Genomic DNA, 27,577 nt, shown 5'->3' with positions numbered 1-27,577 from the left:
TTAAGCAAAAAACCTTAAGAAGAAAGGAATATAAAGAGGTTTCCTTTTCTGCATTTAAACATAAACGTGGTTGAACAACTTAGGGTCCTATTTAAAGAGAGACCAGGGTAGAAATAATGTAACATTTCTCATAACTTATTTAAGGTTTAAAGGCATTTATGAAGATCCAAGCAAACCTTCATCCTCTTTTTCTTCAGCACTGCTATCACTCTGTGCCAAACCCTCTCCACCATCAATGCTCTCTCTTTCCTCCAGATCACTGTCCTCATCAGAGTGGTCTTCCTCACTACTTTCTTCAGGAGCTGCTCTCTTGACTGCTCTGCAATGACATAGTTCAGACCTAAGGAACTGAGCTGACTCATGGCTATTCAACTTCATTACGCATGTCAATTCTAGGAAGACATGAGAATTCCTCTCAGGGACCTCCTGTACCTTCCTCTATTGTCTCACTGCTTACCTCTTCTGAATTTGCACATGATTGGTCATTTTTGATTCTTTAGCCTCCTCCTCCTCTTCATCTTCATCATCATCATCATCACCCTCATCATCATCATCTTCATCATCATCTTCTTCCTCTTCCACCCTGCCATGCTTTTTAATTGATTTGTGGCATTTAGGTTTATGACTCTTCTCCTCATCTATGGAGGAAGGTAAAAAAAGTTAGGAATTTCTCTAATATTCCAAACAAGGTTGTTTTAACTGGAGCAACTAATACTCCAAGTTTATAGTTCTTTGATGTTTCAGAATTTCATACATTTTTCTTGACTGTATACCTCATACCTACTGGTTCTACATCCTTAGATTCAACTAAACATAGATCAAAACTACACTTTTTTTCCTTGTCATTATTCCCTAAACAATTCAATATAACATCTATTTACATAACATTACACTGTACTGGGTATTATAAGTAATCTGAAAATTATAATATATGGAAGAATAGTGCAGATTCCATGCAAACTTATACCGTTTTCTATAAGGAACCTGAGCATACCAGGATTTTGGTATCTGAGGGGGATTCTGGAACCAATCCCCCATAGATACTAAGAGACAATTATATATAAGAAGTGCAACTGGGATTGGGGGGGGGGGGGGATGAAAAATAAAACTCTCATCACTCAGATTCCCCTACAGTTTTTCTCTCATCTTGAGAAGCCTGAAGATTAACCTGCCCCAGAATTAGACAAAAGCAGCTAAGCCTCCCCAAACAGCCCACCACTTGTAACCTACAGCCAGCACAATGCTAACTCAGAGGCCCAGGCACAACTTTAATCTCAGTGAGATCTAGTCTGATATCCCAATGGCTTAAAAGCCAACTATTCTCTAGACGAAACTCAAGTTCTAAGTTTCTCTATTCTTAATGCTTCATCATTCCTATGAAAAGTTGGGAAAAGAGAGCAAGTAGAGGGAACAATGAACTCAGGCCCTTCCTCACGTCCATACTCTATGAGTGGGCTTAGAACTAAAAAGATTCTATTTTGGTATCAGATCACAGATGGTCTGATATGAAGAGACACAAAACCCTGGGCTCATTTCTGAGCCTAAGGATTTCAGAGTTTTTCCTGAATGCTATTTTGTTCTTTTGGCTACTTGTGCTTTTGATATCTCCAGCCTAATATTCCCACTCTGACAAGCATTTTCCTTCATACTTTTAGCAAAAACACACAAGCGTTTTTTCACGCTCTCATCCAGGAGATCCAACCCTCCTACCCAATTCTACCATGCCTTACCTGGGGCAGAAACAGTCTTTGTATCTTTATATTTATCTTTTGCCACAGCCCAGTCTACTGCCACTGTCCGACCTATCAAACAGGAAAGTGGCATCAGAAAGGTTTTCCTCCTTTTTAATATCCCTACTTCCTGTATGTGACTTTCAACCCATGAAACATAGTTATGGAACCAGTGGAAACAAAGAAACACCAATTCAGAAATTATAGAACTTTAGCTGCTCTTTTTAATCCTTAAACATTTTAACAATAACAAATTTTGCCTTACAGGGGCACCAACCTTAGTAAAGATGAAGGGGAAAAAAAATGAAGAATTATAACAGTGTTTCCAGTTACACTAGCAAGTAGCAAAACAGGCATTCTGGACCAATGGGCACCCTACTCAGAAGCTAGAAAAACCCTTAGGCACAGTACCTGATAATCAATACCAAAAATAGCCTCAGTGAGTTTAATAGCCCATGAATGCTGAAGAGTGGTCACAACCAACAAGGAGGAACCTAGATACCAACCTGCATCTATCAGTGATTATTTCCAGGACACTCTTCATTAAAAATTTAAAAGGACACTATCACCAAATAAAGACAACAATTCTGGCATGGACACTTTCAAGTACCAAGATCAAGTACTAGAAGTATTTTGCCACAACAGCTAGCAGTGACTCTCTACAGTGCAAATGCCTTTTGAAAACGCAGAAAGTGGGTTACTGTGCTAATTCGCCCAAACACCAGAAATATCTGGGTCAATGGTTTGGTTTTAGAAAACTTACCTTTTATCTCTTTCATGTTCATTCCTTTGAGAGCTTTTCCTGCTTCTAGGAGATTTTTGAACTGAACAAAAGCAAAACCACGCATCTTTCCATCTACATAAAATGTACAAAAAGTTAGAGGCAGCAGTGGGGAGCCACAGAACACTAAGAAGGAAATTAGAGCAACTTGGCCCAAATCCCATCAACCAGTCAGGTAGTCCTTTCCCAAAGGCAATAGTTTATATTCTCTTGTTAAGTGAATCCTGACTCGGCTTGAGGAGAGCAAGAAGTCAAAAGCAATGGCAACTAATCTTCTAAAATTAATCCTAATCTAACTAAAAATACTATCAAGGGACAAGAACTATTACTTGGGTTTTCATTACTCATCAAGCCCTGTGCCAGATACTTCATAAATATCATATCATCTAGAGGTGATGAAGAGTAAGACAGGGCTGGGGTTGTGGTAGAGCCCTCACCTAGCATGCGTGAGGCCCTGGGTTTGATCTTCATTACCACATAAAAATAAAGGTATTTTCTCCATTTACAACTAAAAAATATATATATTAAAAAAAAAAAAAAAAGAGTAAGACACACATACTTGGGCTGGGGTTGTAGCCCAGTGGTAGAGAACTTGCCTCACATGCATGAGGCACTGGGTTTGATCCTCAGCACCACATAAAAAAATAAATAAATAAAGATATTGTGACCATCTACAACTAAAAAATATAAAAAAAAAAAAAAGAGTAAGACACAGAGCTTGTATTTCTGGTTCAAGGGCAATATGGAAAGACACGTTAAATAATCTAACCTTCACCAGATGAAGAGATATTAGTACCTGGCTTCCTTGGGATATTTACTTCCAGGACAGCTCCAAATTGAGCAAATATTGTTTTCAAGTCATCTTCTGAACACTACAGCCAAAGGTGAAGAAAGAAAAGTAAGAAATATCATCTCATCAAATAAACATGAAACATCAATTACAAAGTTTACTCATTAGGAATACTCTGAATATTTTTATTTCTTTTTTACTTCTGAAACTAGGATATCAAACAATTCTGAATTGATGACAAATTACTTTGTATCCAAGAAGCCAAAAAGGCAGATATCAGAGAGCTTTTCCACTCTTTCTTCATAGCAGCTTTCCCAAAAAGGAAGGCATCTCCCCACTCAATGTCCTTAAAAGTTATTGTTAATATAGGCCCATTTTCTCAAGTTAGCAGGCTATGTTCATTCCCAGGAGGAATTAAGGCCAATTATACCATACTGTAATGCACTCCACCAATGAGCATGCCTTGGCTCCAACTGCCTTCCAAACACATGCAGCAATCCACTTTCTATATTTTAAGAAGGTGTATGCACTGAGGTAAGTTCTTCCTCACTTACCTTAAAGCTCAGGTTCCGAATAATTAATCTGGCTTTCTTATCTGCCACTTTGGCTTTCTTAGGCTTCAGTTCCTTCTTTGGGGACTCTGAATTTTCTAAAAAAAGAAGAGGCATGGAATAAGTCCATGCTCCAAAACTGCTCACTTCTAGGCTAGACATCACAGGGAAAAAGCTGCTAGTAACAGATGGTATTTACCACAGTTTTAAGCATGGTATTATCCAGGAACACCAGATTTCCCAGATTGAGGGAGAAGCAAAGGACTAAAATAAATATCAAAATACACCAGGTGATTCTGGATATGAAAAAGAAATTCAGGGAGCTCTAAGTTCTAGAGACTACCCAAGGCTGCTGAGCCTCTTTCATTTTCATAGTGCTGTTCTCCATCCTGGGGGAAGACTCCCTTTGATTACTAGAAACTCACCATTTTTCTTCTTTTCCTTGGACTTATTCCTCAGTTTTTTCTTGGCAACAGTCACACTGATCTTGCAACCTTCAAAGGTAGTAATCTCCTTAAGGGCCTTCTGAACATCTTCTGGCATGGAGAAAGTGACATAGCCAAAGCCTCGACACACTTTACTCCCTAGAACAAAAGAATAAGTGAGTGGGGTGAAAAGGACAGAGAATCATAAGCCAAGAACACTAATAAGTAAATACTCAAAGGCTTAAGCTAGCAGATACCCTGTGATCAGTTTACCAAATGTCTCAGGAAGGAAAGATATAGGCTGGCATCTATGCCCCCTCCACTTTGCTCAGAAACTATTAGGCTTCTTCCTCTCTTCTAATTTGGTGTCTTGCTGTTAGTTTCTGTTTTTCCCCTTTCCTGATAATCTTAAGAATATGAAGGATCTGCTGGGCATGGTGGCACATGCCTGTAATCCCAGCTACTTGGGAGGCTGAGGCAGGATGATTACAAATTCAAGACCTTGTATCAAAATACAAAATAAAAAGGGCTAGAGATGTAACTTAGTGTAGAAGACCCCTGGGTTCAATCCCCAGTATCACTTAAAAAAAAAAAAAAAAAAAAGTATGGAGGACCCATGATATGTATTAGGCCCCCAAGAAGAACTAACTTACATCAAATAGGAGGCAAGATCATCAGGGAAAGCAGGAAAGGTAAGTACAGTAACTTTGAAAATCAGAATGTAATATTGCAGTCCCTCTTTAGAATAGATCAGCAACAAGGCCAGGGATGTAGCTCAGTGGTAAAGTGCTTACCTAGAATAGGTCAGCAACAAATGCCTAAGGCCCTGACAAAAGAACCTCAAAGAATAAACACTGCTTTGGGAGCCTGCAGATATTATTACCATTATTACCAATGCCTTAGCTATTTGATATCAAATAAAACCTTTATAAGGCAGCTATAATGCAAGTTAGGAAAAGCAAGTTCCTTTTCCCAAAGAATAATCTGACACATAGGAAAGTGAGTAAATATCACACAGGACATTAGTAGTTCAATTAATGCCTCCCTACCAGCCCCATGTTCTTCCACAGGATTCCAGAGAGAACAATATTAGCACCAAGCAGGTGGAAAATTACAAATATCAACTGTAACCCACCTTGCCCTTTTTTTGGTATGTTTATTTTGGTTTAACATAGTTTGCGAAGTAAAATTTTAAGTAATTTAGTGTGTCAAAAAGGAGTAAGACAGACCAAGAAGTCTGCCCACTAACTACAGAAGAAACAGAACTGTGTTTTCTGCTTCCCTTCCAACTACACTCGAATTTCCTCCAGAGTACATGCAATGTAACACAGGATGCAATTAAAGTTGACATTTGGCAACAAGAAAGCACACCCCAACAAGGAGATCAATTTCTTTTCTCTTGGAAATCCCTCTCATAAAAGCCTGCCTGCTCACCTTTCAAAGAGCAAGAACAAGAAAAATGAGGGCCCTTCTTAATGAATACAACCAAAAATAAAGCAGTTCAAATGTGAAGGAGTTCAGTGCCCAATAATTATGTCTACATAAAGCATTCTCAAATACATTCAGAATCCTCCTAAGAACCCTGTGAAACTACCCCATCTTAAAGAAGCTAAGAGACATGACACTACTATTGGGGAAAACCTAACCCCACATCCCACCCCTCCCATTCCACTAAGTACATCACTCTGTCCAATATTTCCCAGCTGCCTGAACAGGAAAGTACATACTTTTTTAAAAGGAGAATAAGAGAAATTGTTAATGATTTAGACAAAGTGCAAAAGATTTAAGATAAGGTTACATATAGCCTATATTCTGAAGACTCGAAGGGGAATTCTCAGTCAATGGCGTGTTCTTCCCTAGAAAACAGTCACATGGCACTTTATACAAAACTGAAATAAAAGTTTTGCAAATATTCATCCTTTACCATATATATATTCCTTTTATTCTTTTATTTTTTTAAAAATCTAGTCACAACCTACACAAGATCCACTAATGAGTAATAATCTGCAGTTTAAGAAACATTAATGTATAGCACTCTCACTCTCTCATTCACTTATATCTATATTTAGAATGACAAAGAATCAGGCAGGTGCCATGACTTGTATAACAATTAGAGCCAGGCTGACAATCCTGACTATAATTGCTGTTATTAACAGAACAGAAGTTCAAGTGAGGTCATTATTAACACACGTAAGGCTGCCTACTCACATATTCAGATACCATGGAGGGGAAAAGGGAGCCCATGAGATGCTAGTTCTTGCCAGTTGTTCTGCTAAAATGCAAAAAAGCAGACAGCCTGGTGACTTGACAGGAAGTTAAATGTATGCTTTGGGTAACACTGGGTGCCTATCTCAGTGTTCCTTGTCAGTCTAGGTGAGAGAAAGGAATGTTCCTATAATTAAAACCCTCATAATTATTCTAGTACATTGCCAACCGTGCATCCTATTTGACATCAAACAGAAGGTGCCGCATACAGCAACACTCTACAAGTCAGGAAATCTCTTCAGTGGCTCAAGCCAAAAACCTTGGAGTTAGACCTAACTCCCTCACTCCTTTTTCTCATACTCCACATCTTATCTATCAGCAAATCCTCTCAGTTTTACCTTTAAAAATATCCATATTCCAATGACCTTTTCCCACTCCACTGTTACCATCCTAGTCCAACATCATGGTCTTTCACCTAGATTATTGCAAGAGCTTACTAATGCTTCTTTCCTTTTCTCCAATAGTCTATTTGAAATACAGTATTCGGAGAGAATATTTCAAAATGAAAACTAGAACAGAGTTTCCACTCTCTGCTTAAAACCAGTGGCTTCCCTTAGCACACCAAAATCCAAAATACTTGCAATGACCTAGAAGGTCCTACAAGAACTGGTATTCTATATCACATTTCCTAATCCCCTTGCCTTCATTCATTTCAACTTCAGTCACCCTGTCCTCCTTGTTACTTCTCCCATATACCAGGAACACTCCTGCTTCAGTATGCTTGAGCTTGCTGTTTCTTCTCCTTTGGAATGTTCTTCCCCAAAAGACATAGAGCTCACTCTCTTTTGTCCTATCTATATGGGCTCTCCTCCCCTGAAGCCCCCCAATTATACATAGACTCCCTATCCCACTTCTCTTAGTTTTCTCCTTAACATTTACCTTAACATATACATTATCAGTGTATAATTGGATTATGTGTTTATTGGCTGTCTTCCACACCGTAAAGACGTAAGAACAAGGATTTCTCATTTGTTGTGCACTGTTGTACCCTCAGGACCTATAATACTGCCCTAGAACACAGTAGCTATTCAGTAAGTACTTTAGGAACAAAGACAAAAATGACTCATATTGACTAAAAGTTCCAGATCAAATTCTGTGTCTACTACTTACTAGATGTATGAATTTAAACCAAAGTTAGTATATTTTAGTATATTTCCTTTCCTAAGTCCCAGTTCCTGTATATAAAACGGGAATAAAAGTCTTCACCCAATAAGATTTTTGAGAAAATTAAATGAGACTATGCATCAAACTCAGCGCTGTGCCTTAGCAATCAGTCCTTTTTTTTTTTTTTTTTTTTGGCGGGGGGTTTGTTTTTTTTGTACTGGGGACTGAACCTAGGGGCATTTTACCACGGAGCCACAACCCCAGCCTTCTAAATTATTTATTTTATTTTGAGACAGAGTCTCACTAAGTTGTTTTGTGCCTCACTATGTTGCTGAGGCTGGTCTCAAACTGGCGATTCTCCTGCCTCGGGCTCCCCAGTCGCTAGGATTACGTGCCTGCACCACTGAACCCTGTGAAAACAGCACTTTTAATAAAGCAAGGGTAAGGCTTAGAGTCGACTGATTTGCCGCCGGGTGTGGTGGTGCACACCTGTAATTACAGTGACGCGGAAGGCTGAGGCATAAGATCGCAAGTTCCAAGCTAGGCTCAGCAACTTGAAGAGACCGTGGGGGAGCGGGAGATTGAAAAGCTGAGAATGTAGCTCAGTGGTAAAGCGTCCTTGGGTTCAATTCCCAGTAACAAAAGAAAAAAAAAAAGTTTGCTATTTTCATTATGAACAAATAAGATCGTAAATGTAAATGTACCTATTATAAAATAAAGCGCTACAGAAACCTAAAATGAGGCTTTGACTTTCATAAACCGATCCTATAGGCCCACCTAAAGCAAATTCAGTTGGAAAAGAAACTCAATTCCCAGTCCCTTCTCTCAGGAGCAGATAAAGAATAATTTAGCTCCCTGAAGTTCAGAAAGGTGTCCTCGCCCTGATCCCGGCCCCAGGAAAACGCAAGCCCTCTCCTCCACCGTCCCGCCCCCTACCTTTCTCAGTGACCACGAAGCACTGCTTCACCGGCCCCACCTGACTGAACAGTTCTTCCAGCTGCTCACTGCGGGCTGAAGGCGGGAGGCGGCCCACAAACAAGGTCAAGCCAGCCATGAGACCGGGAAACCAAGGCTCGTGAAGCCAAGACCGAACACAGCCTCGGCACACCGCTTTTAAAACGGGCTAAAGTAGGACAACCACGCCGACTTGCCGAGCGATCCCGGAAGTGCTCTTCACTCAAAAGACTCCGGGGGGAAACCTAGTTGGATGGGGAAGAAATGTTCCGGAATGAAAAAATAGTGACTCCCCGGGGGCGGAGTTTCTTAACTAGGCTCCACCTTTATTCGGAATATTAGCATCAACAGTTTACCCTCTCTTGAACTCTCGCCTCCCGGAGATTGACCCCAATTCATCAGAACAGGCAGGAGAGGTCGCTTTTGCTCTAAGCCTTACCCAGGATCTGTCATATAACGAATGTTTAAAAATATTTTCTGAAGTGTCTCCACGTATGTATCCACGTGTGTATCTCCACATATGTATGTACGTATCTTGTGCATAAACTGCAGCCAGACGCACCCAGATGTTGTACACCATTCGGACAATTCTCAAATCCTCAGAGAATATGAGACTAATGTCACCTCGGCTTCACTGACAAAGTGTAGCTACTAAAGTATACATAGATACAGAAGGCACATGTTATGGTTTGGATCTGGAATGTCCCCCAAATGCTCATGTGTTGAAGGCATGAAGGCTTGGTCGCCAATGCATCAACGTTCCGACGTGGGACTTTGGGGAAGCAATTGGATCATGTGGGCTCTAAACTCATCAGTGGATTAATGCATTGATGGATGCATAATTTGAATGGACTTTGAGGAGGTGGTGGAAACTATAAGAGGTGGGATCTAGTTGGAGTAGTGAATATAGCCCTTGGGGGACTATATCTTGTCCCCATATTCTCTTCTCTTTTCTTCCCTCCTCTTCCCTCCCCTCTCCTTCCCTCCCCTCCCTTTTTCTTCTCTTCTCTTCCTCCTGCCATGATTTTCTGATATAACTGAAGTCCCTAACAATTAAGCCTACCAACCATTGACTGAAATCTCTGAAACTGTGAGCCAAAAATAAATCTTTCTCCCCTAAGTTGTTTTTCTCAGGTACTCTGTCACAGTGATGAAAAGCTAACTAACAGTTTGCAATTATTCTTTCAATAAATACTGAGCTCCTGCTATGTGCCAGGCATTAGAGATAAAATCAGGGAGTAAAAAAAAAGACAAGGTCCCTGCTCTCATATAGAAGATAGTCTAGTGAGAGAAACAGACATTATTCAAAAAATTTTACAAATGTATCACAGCACGAACACTGCAAGATCACGTCAGAACACACCCAAAGCAAACCAAGTACCCAACTTATACATACAGATTTACAACCCAGGTCCTTTCAGAGACAGAGGATTTTCCCCCAGGTCAGCTTATCAGACAGATCTAAGACTGAGAGGTCTAACTGAGCAGGAGAAGACTTGGGTGCTCCTGGGTTCTGAAACAAAGAGTATTTGCCACACTCCAGGCTCAGAAACTGACCTATGTGCAAGACCTCGACATCTACAGAACACTGCAAAAAATACCAAAGCACTTTCTATGGTAACTATTATGCTATGGCAGCCCTCCCCAAAGCACTTTCTAAATCGTTGCTTTTAAATGATAGTATCTTAGTAGGTGGAAAATGCAGAAAGGACAAAAGGTAGAATGAAAAGTAAATTTCCTTTTCTCCTTAAACCCCATCCACTTCCAATACATTTAGATGAATAGATGACTGGTTGGTAGTAATGAGGGGAAAAGAAGAATTCTGAGCATCGAATTTATGAAGCCCTGGCTCCAAGTAAGTAATATGTGTTTTAAAAACACACAACACAGCTCTTTTCAGACACATAACTCAGGAGGGGAAGCACTGAAATACAAAACAGATTGTTAAGGTTACTAGGTTAATCCTATCCAGGATAAAGAGAGCCAAACAGACGAGGGAAATGAATAGGATTGCTTGCACAAAGTTGGTTTGAGATTCCACATTCCTACCTCTTCTTTCTCTTTTCCTCCTGCACCCTTCACCTTAGGAACCACAATTCCATCCCCAAAAACTAAAATGCAAGCTTCAGGGCCCCAGCTGTGGTGAGGACTTCCCAGTCTTGGCCACGATATGTACAGGGGAGAAGGTTGTTCCAACATCTCTGCAACACTCTCTATTAATGCTGTTTCAAATACCATGGGTCTGTTTTTCTTTTTTTCTTTCTTTTCAAAAAAATTTTTATTTTCTTTTTAGTTGTAGATGGACACAATACTTTTATTTTTTTAATTTATGTGATGCTGAGGACTGAACCCAGTGCCTCATGCATGCCAGGCAAGCGCCCTACCACTGAACCACAACCCCACTCCTCCAAGTTTTTCTTAAAGGACTAAACCAAACTGTGTCCCTACGCCCATCAGGGGGCAGCAGCTACCCACAGTGCAGTTCTGTGCCCCTCAGGAAGGACAACTGTACAGTTGACCCTTTCTATCCTTCTAGTAGTTCAGACTGGGTCCCATCTGTTCCCACCCACCCCCCCTTCCCACGTATCTATTCAGATCAGGGAGGCATGTTGTTCTTCAATCAGGAATATTTGCTCATCCATCTCCTCAGGACACACGCAGCGTTCTTTATTAAATAGTAAGAATCTTGGAACCCTGCAATGTGGCTTCCAGGGGAAATAAACTGCCGGCCTGCCCCTCATCCATCACTATGCAGGAGCCTGGAAAGGAAGTAAGAGAGGCTGGGCTCTCCTCAGTCTGCCTCTCCCAAGCCCCATCCCTCTGGTTCTGCTACTCATTGTAAACTAAACCTTCTGTAATGCCAAGTAGCTCTTGTTCTTTACAGTTCTCACAACAGTAATTAATTACTGTTGTTATTGTGATTATTTATGTGATTAGTTGTTTAATGTCTTTCTTCAAAAGAATGGCAACTTCATAAATTCAGGGCTGGTGTCCTCCTCATTCACCTCTCTATCCCCAGCATCTAACATATTGTAAGCATTCAATACGGATTTTTAAGAGAATGAATGAATGAATGAATGAATGAATGAATGAATGAATGAATGAATAGAGGTGAGTTTGTCTCTTGGTTCTCCTCAGCGCCAAGATTTGTGTATGCTGGTGTATGCATTGGGATTTACCTGGACTCCTGAGAAACCTGCTTTGGGTAAGAGATAAGGCACGAGACGAAAGGGGAGAGCGGCTTAGCCAAAGTCTTGGCCTCTTTATGAAGCCAAAGGGCTGGGGTAATTCCTACTGAGGAAAATCAACAGTGTTGAAGCTGGTGAGCGCCAAGCTGTACTCCCTCCCCGGCTCCTTTCCCATCAGCACCGTTTGGTTTCTAGACAGCAAAGGAGTGATATGGGGGGAAGGATACAGAGAGATTGGGGGTATCCAGGGCTTGACTGCTCTGTTGGGTACGTGTGTGCATGAACCCAAGGGCCCTTGGTAGGGAGGGGGAGAAAAAGCAGCTGGCAAGGATTAGAATGAGGAAGAGATGGCAAGGAGAAGCTGCGCGTGAGCAGAGGCAGATGGAAAGGAAAGTGGAGAAGAAAAGGAGCCATTGCTCAGAGCAGCAAGCACTCCTTGCATGACACAATGCAGCACCAATGCTGGGCCCGCTACAGCCACTATGACACCAGTGAGAAATGCCTGTAATTAGGAGGCTGGCAGTTCTCTGGGCCACAGCCCAGAGTGACGATGCAGCAAGAATTTCTGAGCCATGCTGAGCCAGATGATGGAGGAAACATGGTCTGAACCACTCCAGGCCCATCCCTCAGCTTTGCCTGCACACCCACCTCCCATTTCTCTTCTCTACTATGACTCTCACTCCTCCCAGACATCACTGGCTCCCTTCCCTCCTCTGAGGGCTGAGGCCCTGGGTGCTCCTCTCAGCCAAGACAGATCTTCATCTGCAAGGAGAGCAGTACTTGAATTCTCCACTAGAGCCTGGGACTTGGTCTGGCCAAGGGCCCCAGCCCCCACCCCCAACCCAGGCTTCCCCGCCTGCTTCCCTCTTGGCTTCTCGCCTCCCTTCTCCAAGGCCCACCAGCTAATGGTAAGAATTGGAAGGAAAACCACTGTAGTTCCTGTTTTACCACTTTGAGCCTAGTGTGTGTGCCCCTGCAGGTCTCCCTGCGATGTGCAGGACATCTGCCAAAACACTGTCAGATTTTCACTTTGAAACCTAATCCAAGACTCAGCTTTTGTGCCATTCTAAACTACTACATTTTAGCCAAATGACAAATGCACACTATACACAGCTCCCAGCCAAATGCTCCAGGCAAGGGAAGGATTACCAAGGGCCTGGTGGCGGATGTGTTTGTGGCTCTCTGCACTGTGAATTCTGCTTTGGGAGCTTGGCTGGGGCTGAGGCAGGGGCAGGAGCAGGCAGTGGAGACAGGCTTTCTCCAGAGAGGATCTGTGCCTATGAGAGAGGAGAGATCTGCAGGGGAGTAGGTAGGGTGTCTATGGGCCCAATTTCAAAAAGGCCCTGTTGGTGGGTGAAGAAGGCAGTTTTCTCTTTGTGAATCCCAAACTGTTGAACTGTGGTTGGGGGACTATTGGGGATTCCAGCTGGAGGTGATCAGGCCCTTTTACATGTGTATCAATATTTCCATGAAGGACTTTATCACTAAATAGTCCCTAGCCAGTGGTCCACCAAGCCCCAAAGCCAGACTCCTAGGAAGACAGGCATTTCCAATAAGGACTGAGAGTTCTTCCCCCACCTCTGAGACTACATTTTTATCCCTATGAAAAGTCACTTCTTAGGGAGTCAGAAGGAGCTTCAAGGGGCAGCCCCCAACACCCCCCCACACTCATCCCAGCTACAGGATAAGACCCCTTGGTCTTGTGTGAAGGTCCCTGGGTCTGAGGCAGACACACCCCACTTCCACTTCTGTTAGAACTACTGCTTCTGGGGTGCCATCTAAGCTTTTCCAAGAAGGTAACAACTTTCTCCTCTGAAAATATTTTATTGATAAATTAACTCTGAAAGCATTCATCTCCCACGCAACTGCTATAAGGTCTCCTGGAACGGCCAGAGACCATTCTGTGAGGAGGGGTCTGGTGGAGAACAGGGAGTCTCACTCACCACAGGGGTGGGATTCCTGGGCATGGCAGAGGTGGGTATGGGGCAGAGGCAGGGCCCCAGGTGTTCTGAGGACAGTTCCTCTCACTCAGCACCAGAGTGGGAAGTAGTGGTCAGAGGTGGAGCACCTTGGAGCTTTATTGCTGGCACAGGCCAAGGATAGTGAGATTCCTGTTGGCCTAAAATTACAGCTGAGGGCATCTGAGCCCAGGGCTCCAGAGAAGGTGGCACTCAGTCCCAATCAACAGAGCCTGGCTGCTGACCCACCCACCCCCTGGAGGAGGGAGGAAGCAGGGAAGCTATCTGACCCAGGCAGGATTGGAAAAGGGTTACAGTGTACAGGTCTTGACCACAGCAGGCACCAGAAAGGGGCCTATGGGCAGGGCAGCCAGGTGGCCACCCCTTCACAGGTCTATGGTGTCGCTCCCCACACTCAGCTCATCGATCTGTCGGCAGGCATCCAGGAATTGCTCCTGCAGTAAGGCCTCCTCGGCCTGCAGCTCAGGAGCAGGCTCCGGGGAGTCGCGGGAGGGTGGGGACAAGGCCTGGTAGGATCCTGAAGCCGGGAGGCTGGGGCTGCTTCCTGAGGGTCTCGGAGGACTGAGGACGCAAACCAGTGGACAGCGCAGGGGCCTATCGGGACTGGAACATAGCAGCATGGACGAGCTGTCCCGCGAGAGTCCACAGAGAGAACCTGAGGAGGCGCTGCTGCCGGTGGGCCAGGCCCCGGGAGAGGGGAGCTCCCGGGGCGGGGGGGACCTGGGGGTCTCCTCCGACTTTCCACAGGGCTTGGTCCCCGTCTTGGTCCCCAGCGAGGCTGTGCGGTAGAGGCCGAGCCCAGACAGGGCTTCCCCGAAGGCAGGGCCCTGGAAGAGACCGGGAGCCAGCAGCGCCTCGCTGCAGAGGGCCTCCTCGATGCTGCGCCGCAGGTTGATTGGGGAGGGCGGGCGGAAGTCTACGGTGCAATCGCTGCAGGGAGAGGAGGCAGGGGACTGGGCCGAGTTGGCCGCCGTAGCTTTGAAGCCCCGGCCGCCACCTCCTTGGAGTAGGAGATCCGGGCCTGGCCCTGCCAGGGCGCACAGCTGAAGCAACTCGGCGTCGCCACGTGCGATGGCGCTACCCAGAGGCTCCTTGTCAGGGGGCCCAGTGACCCAGCCCCCCGGCAGGAGGGGAGCCGCATGACCCGGGGACAATCGGAAGAGCTTAGCCCAGCAGCGTGGAGGCACTCGGGGACTGCATAGCGCCGGGTAGAGGCCCAGCAGCGCCAGCGGGAGTGCGACACCCACCTCGCCCAGGCGCAGGCCTAGCTGGAAGGCCCACCAGGGCCAGGGGCCCTCTAGGCCAGGTTGGCCGCCGTAGCCCAGGGCGTGCAGAACCTCGTAGCCCTGCAGGGCTCCGCTCAACAGCCCGAAAGTGCCAGCCACCGGGGCAGTGCGCGCCGCGCGCCGCCAGGACTCGCGCGGGGCGAAAGGGCTGCGCGCCTGCGGGACAGGAGTAGATCCCTTGAAACCAGACCCTCCCAGGGGCGCTCCAGCCCGCCGCCGCCGACCCCGCCAACAGGAGAGCGCCAGCAGGAGCCCGGAAAGGAGGGCGGCGAGGAAGGCATGCAGACCGCGTGAGGCGAGCCGCAGAGGCCTCAGCGGGCGATGCGCGGCGCTCCCCAGCGCGGCGGCGGCAGCCAGCCCCAGGCCTAAGAGCAACAGCGCAGCCAATGCCGCGGGGCACCGCGGCGGGCGCGGCCGAGCCAACAGCAGGCAGGCCAGCCCCAAGCCGGCTGCCAGGCAGGGCAGAGGAAGATCCTGCAGCAGCAGCCAGGCCAGCGCCGGCAGCCGGTCCCGGTGCCCATAGGCGTCGTAGAAGAGTGGAAAGGCTCGTGTGGTCCCCGCCGAAAGCAGCAGCAGGTCCAGCAGTGCGAGGCAGGGGGCGCCGGGCGGGCAGCGCCAGGGCAAGAGGGCCAAAGCCAGCAGCGCCAGTAGGGCCACTAGGCCGAAGAGAGCGCCTGCCCCATATACATGGGCCTCCCAGGCCAGCCCCCAGTGAGCCCTGGCCTCTGTCCAGTCGGCCTCCAGGGTCAGGAAGAAGAGGGGCAGCGGGGAGGCAGCGGGCTGCCCCTCGTGGTCAGGTAGCTCTCCCACACTGCAGGACTCTGGCCCACATTCTGGCTGCACTGAAGGGTTCCCAAGGCTGGCAGGAGAGGGGTCATCTGGACCAGAGGTAGGGATGGTGGGGTCTGTAGGCAAAGAACGTTTAGCTGAGGCAATTATATAATCCCACCCTCCACCCTCCACCCACAGACCTCAACCAGAGGCCTGAATACCAATAGTCCACCAAAACACCCACCTAAAAGGCCCTTGTCCTACAGAGGAGACTCTAGGACCTCTTGGTCTCCCACCTTCCCCTCCCCCATTCCAACCCCTCAGCCTGAAGCTTCACCTCTCATCCTTTTCCCTCTCCCTCTCTTTTGTTCATTTTCCTCCAACAATCTGATCCTACTGGGAGAAAAAAGTGTCTGTTTAAGTTACAGAACTTTACTACAACTGGAAGGAACTGTGGATGCCTCCTCCAGTTCAAACCCCTCACCAGAAAGGAAGTTTTATGAGACCAAAGATTTTTGTTCCCTGTGCTCACATCTGAATCTCCATGCCTAAATGGTTTGTGGCATATAGTTGGCACTAGGCAGATATCCATTGAATAAATGAATTCTCATTTGCCAGATGAAGATCCTGAGGCTCTGCAGAGAGATAAAGTGACTTGTCCACTGTCACAAAGTGGCAAAGTGCTACTAGAGTCCAGACTGAGCACCAATCTGAGCCCTTGTCCACTCCAAAGTCTCTTCGTCATTCTCGTCTGCTTATCTCTTGTTCTGCGCCCCTGACTCCTAACTCCTAACTTGATTCTAGGAGATACTTCTTCTGACATTTTCAGGTATTCTCCCATGTTCTCATTTCAAGGAACTCACATGTATACACACACAGAACAGGGGAAGATATAAGACTCTCTTGTCCCCAGCACCTTCCTGCCAGCTACACCCCAATCCTCAACCTACCCATAGCTGTGGCCTACATTGTTACCCACAAAGCCATTGGTCTAAGACTCTTGATATAGATGGCCCTTTGGTTCTCCCCCTTTTATAGACGTAACATTGAGATGGGCTGCCCTCAGTTTCAAAGGTTGCCCCTGAACTCCCAGAAAGGAATAACTGGGCAGATCATAATGGGATAAAATGCCATCTGAGTAAGTGAGCCCCTCTATGACCAACATCTTCCCACATCTCTTGACAAAAGAGAAGTCAACTAAGAGGAGGGAGGAGTAAGACCCTGGATCTACTCTCTTAGAGCAAGAGAGGAGTTCGAAAGAGTTAGACCCAGGGATTCTTGCCATGACCAGGTCACAGAGAAGATGCTGGAAGCTGACCTCTCCCTATCGCTACCTCACAGGCTTGATGGGACTGCATATTCAGGTTAAGATGGAGGAAGAGAGGGTGGTGGTAAAGGATGGAGACAGCCTGGTAGCAAAGGGAAAGAAGACAGGACACAGGTGGGAAATGAGGGAGGTGCATCTTCTATGGTTCACATTCCTGCCTCAACTGCTTGACCGTGCCCCAGCTGGACAACACAGGAAAAAACACAAAAGTTCTGAGAACAAGGAAAAGAAGCAAGGGGCCCAGAAACCTGCTCTTTAGAGAGGAGAGGGGAAGATGGAATTGGTCAACTAGGGAGAACAGAGTGGGAACAGCCAGCAAATTAAATACAGCAAATGGCACCCTGCATCCCATTTGATTACATTCCTCAAATCTGAAATGGTTAAGAGTGCCTACTACATGGGACAGTTACAATGACAAAAGAGATGATGGATGTAAAATTCTTAGGGTACCTGGTATGAAATAATGTTCAATACATGCTGGTGGTCCGCATCATTGTTTTTGGATACTGTTCATCACTGATTGATCAGCAGTTTGTGTTTGTGTGAATGTGACTACTCTTGGCTTCAAAGTAATTCTTGATTTACCTAACTAAAAACTGTTGTCTGGATTAAACATCCTTAGCACACCCTAAGCTTGCTTAGAAAGACCACAATTAGTCAAGTGAGTGAAGATCAACTGTCTCAGTTTATGAACTCTGAGTTTATGACTTGCCCATTCCAAAACATTCATGAAGACAGCTGCCATCAGTTAAATGAGAAACTACCCACCTGGGAACAGATAACTTGCTGATCAGGAGAGGACATCCATCTGGACTTAGTGGGATCAAATAAACATTCCCTGGTCCCCTCTGATGTCCTGGTCTAATGCACTGCTTCTGGTCTCAGTCACTTTGCAGTGACTGAGGTCCTGCAGCAGCAGTCAGGCCAGCGCCAGTAGCCTTGCCTTAGGGGGCTCTATAAAGAGGCAGGGAGGTTCTGCCTGGGAGCTCACAGTCTGCCCCAGCCTCTCACCCCTCACCCTCTCCTCATTGCTCACACACAGATAAGTGCAGCTCTCAGAGGTCAGCTCCACTTCACACTCTTCCATCTTCACCTTTTACCCCCATGGGCCACAGGAAACCCCATCTCTCATCTTTGTCTTCAAGCACTATGACAACTAGAGCAAATTTCGACATTCGTAACAATCCAGGAAAGGAATAAAAGCCAGAAAATAGGCAAAGCACAGGGTCAGCTCAAGTGTCAGAAAGTGAGTTCTGAATTAGGAGCATTGTTTCCAGGGATCAGAGCATACTCAGTACATTCTGCATGGGTCAGGTAAGGATGAGGACAGGTAGGAGAAAGTCCAACTTCTACTTTTGATGGGTCCACTTAAGCTCATCTCCTGTCTCCCCAGTTGTGGCTTCCCCAGAAAGAGTCTTCAGTTTCCCCCAGAAGACAGCAACTTTATTCCCCACTTCCCAGGATCCCTTCTCCTGAACAGGGCATCTCTCCAGGGAGACCCCACTCTGGTCTGTGGCCCCTCTTGGCCTCAGGGGTGAGAGAGGAGATTGGATGTCAATGTGAGTAATTGGTGAGATAGGAACTGGCTGGGGAAGGGGAAAAGGAGGGGGAGGAACCTGCTCATTCATGGAAGAATCAGGCCTGATTATCCACCAGCTGCCCAGATCAAAGGGCTGGGGAATTGCATCTCCATTCTGAATGCTGTAGCTCATTTAGTGGCCTGCCCCATCCTTCTCCCCACCCCCACCTCCAGGATCCTAGAGAACTGATAAACTTATAGCAGTGATACTCAAAAGATTCAACTACTGGATGGAGCAAATGCTGACTGGGCAGAACAGGGACCTGCCAGGGTACTCAGGGAGTAAAGGCAAGCACCCAAGGAACTAAGGACAGAAGGGGCTTATCAACTAGTCTGAAAGTCCTTCCATATGTTAGGACCTACACAACTGTTGGGTTGGGTATGAGCTAAATATAAGCTCAGTTCAAGGTGAAGGGAATCTAGTACAAGGAAGACCTAGGAGTCCAAGGTACAAGGTTGATGGCACCTAGGTTAGAAATATCTTAGAGGAATCACAGAGAGATTCTTTTTGTTCCCTGTTTAACATGCACATGGATTTATACACACACACACACACACACACACACACTCCCATGTGAGCAAGGCCCATTGGTCTTCTCTCCAGGAGATCTGTTGCCCTCCTGAGTTTATCCAGGAGGAGCAGCAGCCAGGAAGAGGCCCAGTTCCTGAAGCCACTAGTGAGGAGGGGGGTGAGGGTGGGGCTGCCAGCCTGCAGGGTGAGGCTGCCTCTGATACTGTCCAGACTCATTAAACCTGCCTGGCCAGCGCTGTCACACAGGCTGACAGACTGCCAGCCAGCATCCTTCCCCTGAGGCACAGAGCTGCCCCCCACCCACAACAGATCCTGCTGCTACTGTACACTAGCTAGACAGGGGCCAGTCAGCTCCTCACCCACCACTTAGGGAGTGCTGACAGTGACTAAAGGGAACTAGAAATTGGAGTTTGGTGTTAAGTTTGGGGATGGAAGAAACTGGGGTTTCCATGGTTGAGCCTAGTATGTGGTGGCTGAGAGGCTTCATGGGCACAAGTAACCCTTTGCAAAGCTCTCCCCAGGGCTCCTGTGACCAAGCACCTGTGCCATCTGCCTAGTGGGTTTATGTGTGATTCCACAGTAGCCTAGGGCAAGGGCTGCAGGGTCTTCTGCATGGTAGGGTCTGGAAGTATATGGGGGGAACGGGGTTGGGGGGGATAGAAACAAGGTTAATAGCTACAACTATATGAGCTTCTACTTTGTGCCCAGCAGCATGCCAAGAGTTTACAGAAACTTTGCAGTATAAGTGCTATTTTAAACCTTAGATAAATGACAGAATTTAGGATCCAAGAAGTTAAATAACCTGCCCAAGGCCACTCAGCTAATTTTAAGTAAGTAAAGGGATTTAAAGCCAGATCTCAAGATGCCAGAGTCTGTGGTCCTTCCTCAGCATCACCCACCTGTCTAGATGCATATTCTGAAAGACTCCCTTGAACAAAGGTGGCATCTGCGTACTCACAGTCTCCTCTTCAATGTCCTCCCAATGAGGGGCCCAGCTCTGCTCCTATCTGACAGCATGTCATGTCAGATCAGACAGCAGAAGAGAGAGCCCAAAGTTGGGGTTGAGAGGGGATGGGGAGGTAGGCCAGGCCACCCAGAGTAGAGGGTGGGGTGAGTGGCAGTGCCATGGAAATCATGAAGGAGTTCCTGTGCTGTCTGGCCCTCACTCATCTGTTTCCATCCTACTCTATCTGAAAACCTTTCAGAACATCATAACTTAACTCCACGTGGGATCTTCCCTTGCAACACTTGTTCTCAGACCATTTGTGTAGATTTCTCCGTGATGATGATGAAAAGAATGATGACTATGGTTATTATGACAATGAAATAAAAGGGTCCGAGAGCACTGATGAGTGACTAGCATGTAGTAAGTGCTCAATAAATAATTGTCAAGTTCAAATGAATTGTATACTTACCACGTTGCATCAGTGTTGTCTCAACTGAAGCAGAGCTTAGGGAAGGAGCTAGGTCCAACAGATGTGGAGTTGAGAGCTTCCTTTCCAGGGCAGGTGGGGGTGGGGACAGAGTAGTGCCAAAGAACCCTGCAACAGGAGCACATGAGCCACCCTACCAGCTGGCTGTGGCCTTTGAGGATTTGTCCTTCTGAGGACCTTGCCCTAAGGAAGTCACTGTCCTAGGAATTGTAGCCGTAATCTAAGTTGACGTACAACTTGAACTAAAGTATAAGTGCCAAGTAGAGTCAATCTGGCAAAGAGAATGTTTCCTCATGGAGCAGTAGTCCTTGTCCTAGGACCTGGGAGAAGCACTGCAGGCCTCCCCTAGGCAAAGAAAAGGAGACATTGGCCAGGCCCCCAGCGCAGCACCTGGCATGTAGAGGGTCCCACCAATGTTTGTTGCAAAGAAATGAACACTCACCTGGAGAATCTGACACTTCAGAGGCAGAGCTTGGGGATGTTGTTGTGCCTGGGGGACTCAAGCCAGAGAAGTTCCGGAGTGGGGAGAGAGTAGTGCCAAAAAACCCTGCAAAAGGAGCCTGAGCTGAATCTGCCTCTTAACTGCTGCAGGGCCCAGCAAAGGCTCTCCTTAGATGGGGTGGGTGCTTACCAAAGGGTCCCAGGCGCCCAGCAATCTCTGCCAGGCTGGCTCGAAGGCTAGGCAGCAGGGGTAGTGTTCGATGCCCAAGTGTGGGGGCTGCACCTGCTCTCAGTGCCACATCAAACTTCAGCTCCAACTCGCTCTGGTGGGGCCTGGGAATACTGGATGGAGGCGCTGTCGCCGTCAAAGCAGTGGCCCAAGTCACAGTGCCCATTCTGGGCTGGTAGGGAGCAGTGGGCCGGTCGGTGGGCCCAGAAAGTGGGGACGTGGACTCAAGAGGCAGGGAGGAGGACCAGGGCACAGAGCTGCCTTCAGCGGAGCCCCACTCTGAGGGAGAGTTCCTGGGGGAGCCCACTAGCAGTTCCCAAAGGGGGTCAGTCCTCAGCACACTGGCAACCTCTTCCCCTGGTTCCTGGCCTGGCCCAGGAGAGAGAGGCTGGGTCTCTGTGACAGGGCTCCCCCAGACAGCAGCAGGTCCCCGAAGATGAAATTTGAAGTTAAGTCCCAGGTTGAGAGATAGCATAGAGGCCTCGCTCTGAGGTGGCGGGGTCAAAGTGGTAAGAGGGGCACCTGGGACGGAGGAGGCAGGCTGGGGGCCCACAGGAACAGCAAGCAGGACCCAGCAGAAGAGGCCCAGCCCCAGGCAGCTACGCCCTGCCATGGCCCCACCTGGCCCCCTGGGGTGGCCTGAGTGGGCAGGGGGCTCAGTTCTTCAGCACCTGTTGAGTACGAAGGTCCTGGAGGGAGGAGAGGTCCTGTGAGCCCTGGCGGATGCCCTCTTCCCTCTCCCAGGATCAGATGACCCAGACAGGGGCTTCTAATCACAGAGAAGCAGGTGGGGAGGGGGGCAGGATGTGAAGTGTTCTGCCTAAGTAGAGAGACACGGTGGCTCTTCTTGCCAGCTCCTTCCTGTACCTTCAAACCCCATCACAAATCTCTCCCCTGGCAGTCTCCCAATCCCACCCACCCTGTTCATTGGGAATTGGGTTCCTCAATACAGCCAGAGGATGGACTTGGGCTCCCAGATGCAGACTCTTACCCTACTTCCCCCACCTTTTTGCCCAGCCTTCCTTCCTCCCTCAAATATTCAGAGGCCTACTGTGCGCAGGCCCGCTGCTGGTGATACAGCTGTGAACAAGCAAACCCTCACTCTGGGTTAGTCCTGCCCCCCACCTCGTGTGATCTGAGATACCACAGAAGCACAGGGCCCCCAATGGGGTAAAGCACAGGCCTGCTGGATCTGGCAGAGGCGGAAGGCTGCCGGGCTCTACCCTGAGAAGCAGAGTCCCTAGTCTGGCAGAAGCTCCCTCCTCTCAACCCTTCCCCCTTCCTGGGGCTTGCTTGCTCCCTTCTCCAAGACCCTAGACGTATTTGGGGGAGGGGTAGCTTGGCCATTTCTGGTTCCCTGGGGGAGAAGGCTTAGCAGGCAAGCTGGGTAAGGGGCAGCAGCAGTAGATTCCCACTCCTTCCCCAGGACTCTCCCCACCCGGAACACACATCTGGTGGGGGGAGGGAGGGTGAACCAGGGACACACGTGCACCCGGCACCCTTCCATCACACACGCACAGCCACACCTAGCACCCAACACACTCACCCACTCACCCTTCACACAGCCCTGCACACATGCACACACATTCCATCCTGCTGAGCCCCCTCCCTCCTACATGGGTTCAGACCCTAGCGCCGTAAGCTCCCACCTCCCCTGTCCGCTCTCTCCTCACACACAGCACATACGGTCAGAGGCACACACGCCCCTAACACACATTCGCACTGTACATACCCACATCACACGCCGTCATTCCCCCACGCCCCTACACACCCACCCACCCCTCGCAGGCACACATGTGCACACACGGCGCGCGCACACACGTACACACTCCCCGAGTCTGGACCGACCTGCTCCTGTCGCTCGCTCGCTCAGGCGGTCTCCTCCGCCTAGACCCCGAGAAGGGGCGGTCGCCGCGACCCCGGCGCACCCTACTGGGCAACGCTCCGCGGAGTCTCGCCCCTTCTCTCCGTTGAGCCCGGCGCCAGGACCGGAGATCGGGTCCCCAGCTCCCCGACGCCCCCTCGGCTCCTCCGGGTGACTGCAGCTTCGCCGACCCGCTGCCCCCTGTCTGCCCCCGGCCCGGCCCGCAGCGCTCTCACCAGGCGGGCGGCCGGGCTCCAGCTCCGGCTCCACACTCCGCGCTCCGCGCTCCCTCCCCACGGCACCGCCTCCTGGCTGCGAGCCCGGGTCCCCGGCCCAGCCGCCCGCGCCGGGCTCCGCGGCAGCCGCGCTCTGACGGCCCTCCCTCCAGGCTCCCGCGCCCTCCCCTCTCCCCCTCCCACCCGGCCCGCCACCCGCGGTCCACCCCCCACCCTGGCCGGCAGGCGGGCGCGCACAGCAGAGCCGAGCAGCGCCGCGGCCGCGTCGGGGCCGGGGCCCCAAGCGCGCTCATTCACCCAGCGCTGCCAATCAACCGCGGTGAGCGCGGGCGCCTCGTTCTCAGCCTGCAGCTGGCAGTCACACACTCCCAGGGCAGCCCAGCGCACACATCCACCATTCCCGGGAAACACACCCGCCGGCCAGGGCGCGCGCGCGCGCGCACACACACACACACACACACACACACACAGGCATGCACACTTGCGCGCGCGCGCGCACACACAACACACACACACACACACACACACACACACACACACACACGGCACGCAGCAGCCTGCCCCCACGTTGGCACTTCAGGCACTAAAAGTCATTCTATTACGTCATTACTGTGAGTAAAAGTATACTTCTACACCCTCACAAATCCTCCCCACAATCCTGTTATGTTCCCATTTTACAGCCAGGTAAATTAAGTCCCATTACCAAATTACCCAAGATTAGACAGCTTACACAGAGACTTGAATTCGGTCCCTCTGCCTGCCCTCTCCACCATCTTACGGTTGGCAACACCCTTACTGCTACAGAGGAGCTTCTCCAACACTTGGCAGACCAACTGCCAAATGTCAATCCCTGCACATCTCTTTTTGCTAAACCGGGTCTCTCAAAAATGAGTAGAGTTTCAGAAATGTCTGCGGGAAAGAATGGTGAGCTGAACCGCTTGTGAGAAGTGCTTTACAACTTGTTTCCCATGGGAGGTGAGAGGAGAACGGTAAAATCAAAGTGCATCCAGCCTCCAGGGAATATGAGACCCAGGCAGAGGCAGTGTTGAGGATGACCCAGCACTGAGTAGCCACTATGGATGCTTCCTGCACCCTGCTAGGCTGCAGTAGTGACTGATTTAAGCAGTACTCGCTCATTAATGTTGTTCTGAGTCTCTATATCCCTTCATGTTTTCTTCCAAAAATGCTAGCATTTCAAAGTATCAGGAGAACATAAAACCCCTGAGGCTCTCTGCACCATTCAAAACTTGCTCTCAAAATTCAGACATTCATCCTACTGAGTGCTGAGCACCATGGTAGAAGCTCCTGAGCCTCCCCCCTTATTCCTCATCACAGGCAACGGAAAGAGAAAAATTATTGTCACCATGTTACAGCCCTGGATGTGACCCCAAATCTTCTTTCCAACAGCCCCTCTTCTGCTCTTTAAGGTGAGAGATGCTTAGAGAATTACCTAGACAGCTGCACACCTCTAATTCCAGCTGCTGATGAGGCTGAGGCAGGAGAATGACAAGTTAGAAGTTAACCTGGACAATTTAGCAAGATCCCCCATTTCAGGAACAACAACAACAACAAAAGAAAATGCTACCAAGGGCAGTTTCTCCTTCAGAGAGCTAGCATAGCACTTTACCCAGGGTAGATGTTCAATAACTATCTGGTAAGTAACGAGCCATGGGCTACAGTTCAGAAAGGCATCCAGGAATCACTTCCTGATCACAAAGCTCCCCAACTGATGTAAAATCAGAATAGGTCACTAACTGAGTTCTTCTCAGGACCAGTCAATGATGAAGTCGGGGATTTATTCTGAGTTCCTAAACAAAACATGGGGCAAAGGGTATCCCCTAATGTACCCTGGGGGAGGGGTTGTCAGTCGGTTCCCCTTCCCTCCCCCAGTACATTAGCAGTTGCCTGGAGGTAGCATAGTGCGATTCACTTTCTGGTTTTCTTTCATACACATACTAAAAGTTTCCCGCTGGAGACATTTTCTTTCAATCCTCCTCATAGAAAGGCTCATTTCCTGCTAATCATGTTCACTTAAAGACTTCTAGATGGAAGGACAGAAATAAACATACCCTAGTTCATTAAAATAGCTATCCTCCATGACCAAGTAAGGTTATTCCCAAGAATTATATTTTTTAAAGATATTGGAAAAGGAAGTTAGGGTTCTGGATTAAGATGGTGATTGAATGCATATGTCCAATTTCACTCCCTCCCCAAACTCCACTAAAACTTCAATAAAGAGATTTTAAAATCAAGAGATAAACTGCAGGGAGGAAAAGACCAAGAATAGAGACAACAGCAACAGAATTTTCGAGGCAGGATGCAAGACAGCCACGCAGTTACTGACTTACCAGTTCCGAGGAAAAAGATATCTCCAACTAGCAGCGGGGAAACAGAGTCAACTTGGCTTACATTTCATGGTTCTCTGAAGGCACAGAAATTGGCAGTTCTAAAGCACCTCTGGAACTGTGGAAGAGGTGACTAAAGTAAAGACCAAGGTGAAATGCAGTAGGTCCCTAGGTCTCTTCCTGAACTCCAAAACACTGAGCAATAGTTTATCTCATATCTCAGCCACGTCTGGAAGATTTTCCTCTGAAGGAGGGAAGATAGAAGGTAACTGGACTGGGGAAACTTCAGGCACAGTTGTGAACCCCAGAGATAGCACACTGGAAGCAAGGGCATTAAGTGACTGTGTCACACATGTCACACAGAATGCTGAATGCAGAAAACCTGAGCCTTCTCCCACAACCAGATTTCCAAAGTAGTGGGAGCAGGACCTTTGCTCTCCAAACTGGAGACTGGAAAACTCTAACCTGGGGCATTTCACTAACCCAAGAGGAAAGGCTCAATGAACTGACGTAGGACATTCTGTACAAACAGCCTAGCTAGCTGGGGTGCAGCTCAGAATGCTTACCTTGCATGTGTGAGGCCCTGGGTTCAATCAGTAGTACTGTAAAAACAAGACAAAACAGCCCAGATCATCTATAGTGCCAAACTCAACTGTGAGCTTGGAGTTTCTAACCAGTCTTTTGCCTCCACATTGCAACTTTAATGACTACAGACTACCAGACATTCAGAAAAAATTCTAACACAGAAGAGAGAGTTATAATAAATAAATTGGATGAAACAGGTTATGCAAAAAGAAATGTCAACAAAAATACCGTTGTTAATATCCACAGAGAGATAAGATAATGAATCCATGATACTAGAATAAGATGCTGTACAAAGAGATTGAACATTCAGAGAACAATGGCAACAGTGACGGCTTGGAAAATAAAATCAGAAACAAAAGCTTTAATGGAAAGATTGGAAAATAAAGTTAATTAAATCTCCCTAGGAAGTAAAGCAAACATACTAAGAGAAAATACAGAAGAGGAAAGATAAGAACACTTGAGGATAATATCAAAAGTTCGACTTCAAAATAATAGAATTTTTTTAGAAGAGGAAAAATGGAAAGAAGGAAATCATCAAACATCAATTAACTAATTCTAATTCAAGGAAAATTTGCAGAACAGAAGGACATGAGTTGACAGATCATAAGGATGGGTCCACCAAGTCCCCAGTACTGTGGATGAAAATAAACCCATACCAAGGCATACTGAAGAGTCTAGAAATTTCTAGAAAGGAAAAAAAAAATGTTGTGTACAAAGTACCAAGTATCAGAAAGCTTTGAATTTCTCAATAATGACCTTGGAAGTTAAAAGCAATACTTTCAAAGTTTTGAAAAAATTACTTTTAATCTAGAATTTATACCCACCCAAACTATCAAACTAGATAAGAAGTTAAAATACATAATATATTTTTCAGACACTTCAAAACATTTACCTCCAACACATAGTTTCTGAAAAAGCTACTAGTTTCCCCCAAAACCAGAATGCAAACCAAGAAAAGTAGAAGATGCAGAATACAAGAGGCAGAGGTCCACTGGAGATGATAGGGAAAGGAGGGAGCTTCTTGGAAGACTATGAAGGGGGAATCCCAGGATGCAAGCTGAGCATCACATGTAGAGGGACACCACTTCAGATTGGAGCCGTGTGACTAACTCAGGAGGTGGGCACCTTGACAGTGTCATTTATTTCATGTTTACTGCTGCCACTGTACCGGTAATCTTTGGA

At 47.5% G+C, this 27,577-nt stretch overlaps 2 protein-coding genes across 2 annotated transcripts in view; both read right to left on the bottom strand.

Annotated features, from left to right (window-relative positions):
* The window catches only part of RBM28 (RNA binding motif protein 28), a 28,649-nt gene extending 19,836 nt beyond the window's left edge, over nucleotides 1-8,813 (bottom strand). The window contains exons 1-8 of the mRNA XM_079151653.1: nucleotides 8,583-8,813; nucleotides 4,278-4,436; nucleotides 3,856-3,950; nucleotides 3,308-3,383; nucleotides 2,494-2,586; nucleotides 1,731-1,802; nucleotides 458-638; nucleotides 177-319 (exon numbers count right to left, since the gene is read on the bottom strand). Of these exons, the coding sequence (XP_079007779.1) occupies nucleotides 177-319; nucleotides 458-638; nucleotides 1,731-1,802; nucleotides 2,494-2,586; nucleotides 3,308-3,383; nucleotides 3,856-3,950; nucleotides 4,278-4,436; nucleotides 8,583-8,700 (937 nt within the window). The 5' untranslated portion in view covers nucleotides 8,701-8,813. The remainder of the gene's footprint in view (nucleotides 1-176; nucleotides 320-457; nucleotides 639-1,730; nucleotides 1,803-2,493; nucleotides 2,587-3,307; nucleotides 3,384-3,855; nucleotides 3,951-4,277; nucleotides 4,437-8,582) is intronic.
* Nucleotides 8,814-13,606: 4,793 nt separating this feature from the next.
* On the bottom strand, nucleotides 13,607-23,592 carry PRRT4 (proline rich transmembrane protein 4). Its single transcript, XM_079151651.1, has 5 exons — nucleotides 23,214-23,592; nucleotides 21,327-22,054; nucleotides 21,138-21,242; nucleotides 20,678-20,803; nucleotides 13,607-15,958 (listed from the first exon to the last, which is right to left on the bottom strand). The coding sequence occupies exons 2-5, from the start codon at nucleotides 21,976-21,978 to the stop codon at nucleotides 14,133-14,135; spliced, it is 2,709 nt and encodes a 902-aa protein (XP_079007777.1). The 5' UTR covers nucleotides 21,979-22,054; nucleotides 23,214-23,592; the 3' UTR covers nucleotides 13,607-14,132.
* Nucleotides 23,593-27,577: the final 3,985 nt, after the last annotated feature.

The sequence above is a fragment of the Sciurus vulgaris genome (assembly GCF_902686455.1).
Source record: "Sciurus vulgaris genome assembly, chromosome: 8".
NCBI classification, from domain to species: Eukaryota; Metazoa; Chordata; class Mammalia; order Rodentia; family Sciuridae; genus Sciurus; species Sciurus vulgaris.
This window is presented reverse-complemented; position numbering and strand designations above follow the sequence as displayed.

Coding starts and splice junctions, on each gene's coding strand:
- PRRT4 (XM_079151651.1), bottom strand. CDS start 21,978: ATGGCAGGGCGTAGCTGCCTGGGGCTGGGCCTCTTCTGCTGGGTCCTG. Junction 21,243..21,326: donor TGGGCGCCTGGGACCCTTTG/GTAAGCACCCAC, acceptor CTCCTTTTGCAG/GGTTTTTTGGCACTACTCTC. Junction 20,804..21,137: donor TGAAGTGTCAGATTCTCCAG/GTGAGTGTTCAT, acceptor CTCCTGTTGCAG/GGTTCTTTGGCACTACTCTG.